Raw genomic sequence first — 10,685 nt, 5'->3', positions numbered from 1 at the left:
TGCCTTTACCACTTCCCATGGCAAGGAATTCCATGAGTTAACTATACACTGCATAAAAAAGGACTTTTTCTCGTTAGTTTTAAACCTGTCTTTTTATTAATTTCAGTGGGTGCCCCATAGTTATAGTATTTTGGTGAGTTACGGTTCCCTGTTCACTCTGTCTATACTCTTGATGATTTTATAGACTTCTATTATACCCTGCTCAACCCTTTCCTTTCCAAACTAAAACATTCTAGGCTTTTTAGTCTGTCCTGATATGGCAACTGCTCCATACTCCTGATCATTTTGGTTGCCTTTCTCTGTACCATTTCCAATTCTGCTGCATCCTTTTTGAGTTTGAAGATGAGCACTGTGCACAATATGCAAGTGCATCATAGATTTTGTATAACAGCATGATAATGTTCTGTGTTTTGTTTTCAAGTTTCCTTCTTAATGATGCCCAACATTTTATAGACTTTTTTTTTTGTTGCCACTGCACACAGAGCTGATGTTTTTAGAAAGCTGTCTAAAATGACTCAAAAGTCTCTTTCTTAAGTCATAACAGCTAGTTCAGAACCCAGCACTGAGTACATATATTTGAGGTTATCTTTCCCCAGGTGCATTGCCTTGTCCTTGTTGATGCTGAAGTTGACATCCTGCCATTTTTTGCTTACCTCACTTAGCTTGGTGAGATCTTTCTACAGTTTCTGTCAGTCAGCTTGGGATTTGACTACCTGGAATAATTTCCTATCATTTGCAAACTTGAGAAATTTCACTGTGCACCCCCATTTCCAGATCATTGATGAAAATGTTGAATAAAACTGGGCCCAGCACAGATCCCTGTGGGACCCCACTTTTGACCTCTGGCCATCCTGAAAAGTGACCATTTACTCCTACCCTTTCCTTCCTATCTTTTTAATCAGTTTTCAATCCATAAAAGAAATTTCCCTCCAGTCCCGTAGCCATACAGTTTGTTTTGGTTTTATTTTTGGTTTTTTAAGCCTTTGGTAAGGGACCTTGTCAAAACCTTTTGGAAAGTCCAAATATTATTTGTATAATATATGTCAACTAGACACATTAACTTTGTTCACATGCTTGTTAACACCCTCAGAAAATTCCAGCTGATTGGCAGGAGTTCATTTTAAAAGAGCCGTGCTGATTCTTCCTCCCAGTCAATCATATTTGTACATGACTGATTTTATTCTCTATTATAGATTCTACCAACTTGCCAGGGATGGAAGTGAGATTCACTGGTCTAGTTCCCAGGATCACCTTTAGAGCCCTTTTAGAAGATGGGTGTTACGTTGACAACCCGCCATTCCTCTGGCACAGAGGCCATGTATAGCAGTAGGTTACACACTATTGCCCACAGTTCTATAATTTCACCTTAGAGTTCCTTCAGAACTCTTAGTTGAATGCCATCTGTTTTTTGTGACTTAGTAGTATTTAATTTATCAGTTTGTTCTAAAACTTCTTCTGTTGCCACTTCAATGTGGTCCAGCTCTTCAGACCTATCTGCTAGGAAAGATTGATCTATCATGGAAATTTCTCCAGTGTCTTTCATGGGGAAAACCAACACAAATTCAGTTTAGCTTCTCTGCTGTGTCCGTATGTCTGCGTGCATTTTTTAACACCGTGGTCATCTAGTAGTTCCACCAATTCTCGCACAGGCTTCCTGCTTCTAATGTATTTAAAAAATGTTACTGACTTTAGGATGTTTTGCTAGATGCCCCTCAATCTTTTTTGGCTTGCCTTAATTTGGTTTTACTCTTGACCTGTCAGAATTTGTGAGCTCTTTCCTGTTTCCCTTATTTAGGCATACCTTCCATTATTTTTGAAGGATGCCTTTTTTGCCTTGAATGGCCTTCCTAACTCTGCTATTAAACCTTGTAGGTTTAACCTTTTTGGACCACTTGGGTACCCTCTTTGTTTGTTGTATACACTTTTTCTGAGTCTCTTAATATGGTATTTTTAAACAGATTCTAAGCTGCCTACAAGCCATTTATGCTTTTGACTGCTCCTTTTAATTTTTTTTCTTACCAACTTTGGCACTTTTGTGTACTTCCCCTTCCTAAAGTTGCATATTGGTGTGGTGGATTTTTTTTGGCTTATTCCCTCTCACTAGGATGTTGAATGTGATTTTATTATGGCTGCTATTGCAGAGTGGCTCACCAACGGACACCTCTTGAACTAGGTCCTGTGTGTTACATGGGATTAGGTCTAGAATTGCTTCTTCTCTTGTGAGTTCCAAGATGAGTTGTTCTAGGAAGCAGTCATCACATCCAGAAATTTTATCTCCGCATCTTGCCCTGATGAGGCGTTTACCCAGTCTGTGTGAGGATAATTGAAATCCCATGGCTTTTGTCCCATTTTAGTGGCTTCTCTAATCTTCTTCAGCATTTCATATTTGCCTTCACTTCCTTGTCAGGTGGTCAGTAGTACAGTTGTAATATTATATTATTTTTATTCAAATACAGAATTCCTACGTTTAGGGACTGTATGGTAGTTTTCCTTTCAGATATGATTTTTATGCTGTTACTGTCTACACTCTGTGTAACACCCAGTGCTTGTTATATAACAATGTAACAAACCCAGATAATGTAAATTAAAGGAACAAGATTAACATCTATACATTTACCTAGATTCAACTTTTGGAATCATTTGACATTTGCCTATCAGTTTACCACTTTGACTTTTCTGCAACAATTCTCTTTTGTATAACATGATTGTTTACTACATTTCTGGTTCTACTAGAATGGAAACTTTTAATTTTTACCCATGCACATCTGTCCCTTTCATACAAAGTAGTTAATATATGTAATTGCTGTTAGCTTTGACAAGGCTGTATGTTAACTGTTCCTTTATTACCTTAAAGTTAATATGCTCAGTGGACATCCTGAAAATACTAATAGTTAAACTGTAGACCTAAAGTGGTCTTACATGATGATGCTTTATGTAGTATTGTTATATGAACTTTAGAAACATGTGAATTTGTGGGTTGATTTTATTTATTCTTTCTATTGCTTATTGTATTATGTCACTAGCCATTAACAGTTCTTTTTTACTTTTAATGAATATAAATAAATACAAAACTTGTTTTGCATTTTATTTCAAAATTAGGTGGAAAACTCTGGTGTGCAAACAGCTGAACATAGCTACAAAGAAAAAATATCTAAGCTTTTGGAAACTACCGATAAAGGAAGTGGTAGGTACAAATACTGTAAGAGAGTAGCAATTTGTCAATTTTGCTTTAGAGAAGAGATGATATAGAATTTCTAACAGTGTCAAAATGTCATGTTTTAAAACCAGCAGAAAGAAATACTTAAATATTTTTTTTCTTTTTTAAAGCCAGTTCTTATTTTGAATTTTACATTTACGTATACAATAAAAATGTCTAATTTGAAATTAAATATTTTGATCAGCCTAAAACCTGTTACTTTTTCGGAATTTTGTTTTTAGGGAGAATTTCTCAATTTTCAGATTTCATTTTTAGTTAGAAGAAAATCAAACATCAGAATCCTTCATAAAACTGAATTTCTTTCTGCACCAATCTGCTGTTCACACACCTAGCTAAAACTTAAAATGAAGTTCTTTGGTAGATGAAATAACTTTTCTCACAGATAACTGCATTACTAAGCCCAGTGTGCTAAAACTCCCTTTTCATAAAAGGATATCTCTTATGTTTGGATTCTTTAATATTAAAGTTTTGGTTTATCTACTTTCTCAAATAGCTCTAAATCAAAATCATCTCTACGAAGAGTAATGTACATAATAAAGTGAGTAGGTTCTTGTATGTTTTCATGCCCAAGTGATTTACTGAAACTTGTTCAGTACAGTGAACTTTCATAAGATTATAGGAAAGTAGGGCTGGAGGAGGCATAACAAGATCTAGTCCAGCCTCTGCTCAAGGCTGGATTTTCCCTGACTGAACCATCCCAGCTAGGTGTCTGTCTAGCCTGCTCTTGAACATGTCCAGAGATGGAGATACCAAAACTTCTCTAGGTAACCTGTTCCAGTGCTTGACCACCCCCATAGAAGATTCCTCCTAATCTCCAACCTAAACTTCCTTTGCTGCAGGTTGAAACCATTGTTCTGTCTCTCTATAGTCACAGAGAAAAGCCCATCTCCTCCTTCTCTGTAATTGCCCTTTATAATTGCCCTTCAAGATGTTTGAAAAACTGTTACAGAATTCCCCCTCAGTCTTCTCTTCTCCAAGCTACATAACCCTAGGCCCCTGTTCTAACTCACATGGGGAGGTGGAGAACATCTCCACTTTGGAGCTGATCAAGCAGAGGAGTCTGCCTGCAGCCTCTGTCTCCTAGACTAGTCTTCCCCTCTCCCCCCAGCTCCGGAGCTGTCTGCAGGAAAGGGGGAGTGAGCTGCAGGCTGGGGTTTGCCTGGCCTGAGCTGAAGGGGAGGAGGGAGGGGCCTGGGGGGCTCCAATCCATCTGCCCCTCCCTCTAGCTCAGGCCAGGCAAATCCTAGTCTGCAGCTTGCTCCCCCTGCCTTCTCCCTCTTCCCTTCCTGCAGACAGCTTGAGGGGGGGGCATGGAACTGGGCTGATGCAATTGTGTGAAGGATTGACCCTAGGGAACGGAAGTTCCCTAAAGCACTCCACGTTTGAGCACCTTCATCTTATCCCTTATTAGATGAGGGTTAATTTGTTGTGTGATTGACCACTTTTAAAATACCCTGCAGCCATGCACGTATGTCATGGCACGGCATTAGAGCACTTCCACAAGCCCAATTGCACAACAGATGTAGCTTCTATATGCACCCTAGTTCCTTCAGCCTTTCCTCATAAACCTTGTCAGGTCATTTTTGTTGCCCTGCACTGGACTCTTTCCAGTCTGTCTGTGTCCTTTGTGAAAGTGTAGGGCCCAAAGCAGGATGCAGTACTCCAAGCAAGGCCTCACCAGTACTGATTTTGAGCAGAGGAATCACTTCTTATGATTTGTAAGTGACACTCCCATTAATACAGCCCAGGATGATGTTGGCTCTATTGCAGCTAGAGAATACTGTTGGCTCCTATTTAGCTTATGATGTAGTGCAGTGGTTTTCAACCTGTGGTCCATAGACTCTTGAGGGTTTACAGACTGTCTAAGGGGTCTGTGAAAGATGACTGTGATCAATCAAAAGTATGTGAATACCCACACTTACAATTCAAAGAGGCCCATACCTTTTGCAATGTTTTGGGCATCTGCAAATGAAAAACGGTTGAAAACCACTAGTCTCATGGAAATCTCATCCAGAGCCTTCTCTGCTGTACTGCATCTTACCCATTCATTTCTCAGTCTGTATTTCTGCATGCAATTTATTCTGTCCCAAGCACAAGACTTTAGACTTGTCCTTATTGTATCTCATCTGATTGACTGCAGGCCATTTCTCCAGTTTACGTAGGTTCTGGATCTTAGCCCTGCCCTACAGAGGGTCTGCAACTCCACCCAACTTGTTGTCATCAGTAAATTTGCTATGAATGTACTCAATCCCATCATCTTGATTTAGTAATGAAAAGGTTGAATAACACCAAATCCAAAACAGACCCCTAGCAAACCCCACTTGGTACTTTCTCCCAACTAGACATTGAGCCATTGATGAGCCAGCCACTTATATTATAGTACTTCCATTTAGTCTATATTTTCTTAGCTTGTTAATGAGACTGTTATGGAAGATAGTATCAGAAACCGTACTACAGTCAAGGTATATCACATCCACAGAACCTGTCACCTCATCATGGAAGGAAATCAGATTGGTTAGGCATGATTTGCTCGTCATGAATCCATGCTGGTTGTTCCTGGTCACATTGTTGTCCTTTAAATGCTTCACAGTAGATTCCTTGAGGATCTGCTCCATGATCTTTTCAGGTATTGAGATCAGGCTGGCTGATTTGTAATTCCCCAGGTCCTTGTCATTCCTTTCTTAAGGATGGGTACTGTATTTGCCTCTTCCAATTAGGATCTCACCTGACCTCCATGAGTTCTCAAGGACTATAGCCAGTGGCTCTGAAATTCATAGATTTCATAGACGCTAGGGCTGGAAGGGACCTCGGAAGATCAGCAAGTCCAGCCCCCCGCCTGAAGGGCAGGAAGTCAGCTGGGGTCATAGGATCCTAGCAAGCTAAGCATCCAATTTACTGTTGAAGGTATTCAGTGTAGGTGCTTGAACCACCTCCGATGGCAGGCTATTCCAGACCTTGGGGGCTCAGACAGTAAAAAAATTCTTCCTTATGTCCAGCCTGAAACAGTCTAGCAGTAGTTTATAACCGTTCAACCTCGTCATCCCTTGAGGCGCTCTGGTGAACAAACGTTCCCCCAGATACTGGTGGGTCACCCCTCATAAACTTATAGGTGGTCATCAGATCACCCCTGTGCCTGCGCTCTTCCAGGCTGAAGAGCCCCATGGCTCTCAGCCTGTCATCGTAAGGTCTGTTTTCCTGGCCTCAGATCATGCGCGTGGCTCTTTTCTGGACTCTCTCAAGCTTTTCCACATTCTTTTTGAATTGTGGGGCCCAAAACTGGACGCAGTACTCCAGCTGCGGCCTCACCAAGGCCGAGTACAAGGGGAGAATGACGACCCGGGATTTGCTTGAGAAGCATCTCTGGATGCAAGTGAGCATTTTGGTAGCTTTACTAGCTGCAGCATCACATTGTAGGCTCATGTTCATCTTGTGGTCAATCATGACCCCCAAGTCTCTTTCTTACATCAGCCAATTCCTTCAGTACCCTTGGGTTTATCCCCTCTGGTGCTGCTGGCTGAATAGGTGATTAGGATTCCATGCACAACAAATATGCCAGTGCTAACCACTCTTCCTCATCTTTTTAGTTCTCTTCCATGAGGAATTTAGTGGTACCTAGTGACTATTAACCTTTGGTCCTGGGAATGAAATGATTACAGGTCCACACAGCTATTCCTGCAGGTAGAATTTCCTGGAATTTGCCACACTGCAATAAAGACCAGTAAGGAGTATCACATGCAACACTGGTGTACAATTGATACTAGAGTGACCATAATAAGCACATTTTTGTCTTTAAAATAAGCTTTGCATCCTTTTGCCTTTTTTACAAAATCCAGCAAAAGTATATACAAAGAAAGCTTTCTGATGCTCAGACTTCCATCTTAGCTTTCTTCCAGACTTGTTGTTAGACAAAGGTATTTCCTGCTCTTAGAATAAAAGAACAAAAATTAATTGTCATGTAAACGTTTATATTTATTTCTGTATGCAGATATCTGTGATCACAAATCGTACTCTGTTGATATCCCCAAAGTCTTTTTGTAGTTGCAAAACAAGCACATTACATGTAAGAGCAGAGTTGGGCTTCTCCAGAATTTCAAAACTCAGAGGAACAACTTCTAGAATTTTCACTAGAATCAAGTTTTAAATGTTGAATCCACTTCTGTAACTCTGTCCAGTTGCAGGCAAGATACAGTACCCTTTCCGGGACTGTAATGATTATAACTGAGCAGTTTGCATTGAAAGTGTTTAGAATATCCTAGTGACTGGATAACTTATACATTTGGTTTTTTATATTTCAGTACAGGAATCTTCAGATTTTATGGGCATGATGGAAACAATAAAAATCAAGACTAAAACACAATCACAAGTGGTAAGTATCCTTGTTATATTCACTCCTTACATAACCAGAAAATAGATAACCATTTACTTAAATATCCTAAGTTTCTTGATCCAGCTTTCTAAATCAACATAGGTTATTACAAACATAGGTACTCATGAAGAGTCAATATAGTAGAACCCAGATCATTTGTATCCAGGTGTTTTAACAGCTGGGTTAGTTTGTAGTTGCTTGCTGAATTAAGAATAAATCTCTCAGCTGTTTGCTGAGCTCTTACTTCAGAAGGCACTGTTTTCCCCCCCAGGTGGAGTACAGCCACATAGCTGTTCAGAGAAGTGGCACTCTTTGCAGTAAAAGCTGAAGCAAACAGATAGTTACCTCAGTAGTTCTGTGCAGTTTTTTGCTGCAGCTTTGCAAATTAGATGGCTATATAAATAAACCCTCATCTTCCTCAGGGTATAAGAAACTTAACCCTGCAAAGTATCTAGGTTCTACTGTATCTTTGATTAAGATTGCCTCTTCTGTGGTAAGTCTGACATTAGTTTCTATTTTTAATTGCAGATAGAAATACCTGGTCAGGAAAAAGGAATCAGAATGTCAGAAATGAGAAAAAAACAAGAGGGTGAAACAGGTAGTTGGCATAATTGAAAACATATCTATTTTAATAAACTTTGAGGTCTATTGTTTTATGAAAAGATGTTTATAATACTATGGCTCATGGGCCAATGAGATAATTTAATGGTATTGCTTGGCAAAGCTATATATTACATTTGGCTTTACTTTCCATCCTTGTCATTAGCCTTGAAGATTGCGGATGCTATCACAATTTAGTTCGCAAAAATTTGTAGAAGTATCTGTTTCATCAGTCAATGCTGTCTTATGGAATAATGCTATCAAGTTAGAGACTCTTATTGCATTCTCAGGGTAGGAATCTATCCACCTTTTTTTCCTCTTTTTATTCATCTATAAAGTGCCATGTACATATCTAACCATGTAGAAATGTTATGGGGAGGAACATAACATTAAATGCTATATACAACCTAAAGTCAGAGATTGTAAAAACTTTGGACATCCCATACTTTTCAGATCCTTGTTTGTAGCTCTCATATATCTGAAGAAAATTATAGAAAGATATAGATATGTGAAGGGGAATGGAAGAAAGAGCCCAGTTTAGGCCATGCTGGACCAAACTAACATTTATTTTACTTTTTTTTAATTATTATTATTATTATTATTTTTGGGTGCCATCTTTTTCTCCAGTAGCTCAGTTTTCATTTAAACAGTCACTATTCCGGATGACTGAGAAAAATAACCATGAAAATAATGTGATCAGTGCAGTAATATTTTGTTTGAGTGTACATAAAGTCAAAAACAGTAGCTCAGAGTGATGTATATGCCTCCCATTCATCTTTATGGTCTGCTAACTCAGATGCCCAGTCATGGGAAGTGTTAATGCCAACATCAGTTCACTGCTAAGAAAAGCATATAAGAAAGCAGAGTGTGCAAGGCTGTCTGCCCAGTCCATTGTGATTGGTATTTCTTTTTGGTGTTTGAGTGAATGAAAGGTATGAGCATACCACTCCTTTTTTCCCCTCACTTAATCTGACCAGTGGAACCATATTGGAGAGGAGGAATGTTGCCCAGAAGGGTATGTAGTTCTCATCTACAGTGAGCCCCTCCTACAAAGTCTGGCATAAAATATAAGTACCAGTAGGTGGGGTATTAAACATTCAGCCTGCAGGCCAGCTTCTTGCAGGCTAAATGACCCGCCTGTATATGTGGGATGTGGCCCACAGGACTTTTTGCCACAGCTGTCAAAGCTGCTGCATCGGCTTGTTTGTGGAGCCCAAGGGATGCCACCACTTGCCTTCCCCACCTTACCTACTACTGAAAGTGGGGCTTTCCACTGGTAACTAAAATCAACAGCATCTGAATTGGGAAGAGCTGGGGAGAAAATAGAATATTGGGGTTTGTTTCAGTTTGAGCTCTAGCAGAGGAAGGAATGAGCCTTGATTTGACTTCTAAGTCATGAGAGAGGAAATGAACTGCACTCTATCACCTCCCCCATCCCCAACTGTTTCTGGGCATACCTATGCAATAAGAGTGCTTGTTTTCAGTGTCTTCATGGAACTATCCATCCAAGAATGGTCATTTTCCTTGGTCAGATTGATCAAGCTCCCTCACCGTCCCATTTGGCACTGAGGATATTCTGACAATAAGAAATTAGTATATGACTAGTTGGAAGAGGGACTGTGTTCCATAAAGATTACATTAGAAGAATAAAGAGATGAGAATGGTTTTGGATTAATGATGACTGCTTTTCTTCAGAATATTGAATTTGTCAAATTGATTAATTATAAATATAAATAATAAAGTGTAAATAAATAGCAAATTAGTAAAACAGTAAAATAAAATAGTATTATAGCGTCATCTGGCTGGAGTGTAGTTGTAGCCCACAGTTTGTTACAAGTGTCAAATTTTGATTGTTTGCACTTTTCAAACCTGGGAAAAGAAAATTTGAAGACCTCTTCTATGCTTTCTTGTATTTGATCTTTCCAAGACAAGGAGTGCCATGGTTTTCCTCTTACATTTTTGTAAATCAAGTGCAGCTGCACTGATAACAATTCAATTACACTGATGCAACATTGGTGAGAGAAGAAGACCAGGCCTTGATAAATAACTGAAAAGAGCATTTTAGTTAAACATTTCAACTGTCTTTTGCAGATGACTGTTCAGTTACTCAGGCTTGGGAAGAAGATGAACAAAGTCAGTGCTCCAAAACCAAACCAAAGTCTGTTGAGGTATTTTTATCCATTTTCATAGTTTCATAGTTTCTAGGGTCGGAAGGGACCTGAGAAGATCATCTAGTCCGACCCCGTGCCATGGCAGGAAAGAGTACTGGGGTCAAACGACCCCAGCAAGGTGTTCATCTAACCTCCTCTTAAAAACCCCCAGGGTAGGAGCCTGTACCACCCCCCTTGGCAGTTGGTTCCAGACCCTAGCCGCCCTGACCGTGAAATAGCGCCTTCTGATGTCTAACCTAAATCTACCCTCCACCAGCTTGTGACCGTTGTTCCTGGTCACTCCTGGCTGTGCTCGGGGGAACAGTGACTCCCCCAATGCCTGCTGATTTCC

General features: G+C 39.8%; 1 protein-coding gene across 1 annotated transcript in view; it reads left to right on the top strand.

The window, feature by feature from the left end:
• The window catches only part of BOD1L1 (biorientation of chromosomes in cell division 1 like 1), an 86,527-nt gene that overhangs the window by 54,947 nt on the left and 20,895 nt on the right, over positions 1–10,685 (top strand). The window contains exons 15-18 of the mRNA XM_019525818.1: positions 3,100–3,184; positions 7,513–7,583; positions 8,112–8,181; positions 10,275–10,351. Of these exons, the coding sequence (XP_019381363.1) occupies positions 3,100–3,184; positions 7,513–7,583; positions 8,112–8,181; positions 10,275–10,351 (303 nt within the window). The remainder of the gene's footprint in view (positions 1–3,099; positions 3,185–7,512; positions 7,584–8,111; positions 8,182–10,274; positions 10,352–10,685) is intronic.

Source organism: Gavialis gangeticus, unplaced genomic scaffold (assembly GCF_001723915.1).
Source record: "Gavialis gangeticus isolate Ggan-Ray unplaced genomic scaffold, GavGan_comp1, whole genome shotgun sequence".
Lineage (NCBI taxonomy): Eukaryota > Metazoa > Chordata > Crocodylia > Gavialidae > Gavialis > Gavialis gangeticus.
Note: the sequence above shows the minus strand (reverse complement) of the source record. Positions and strands in the feature narration are given on the sequence as shown.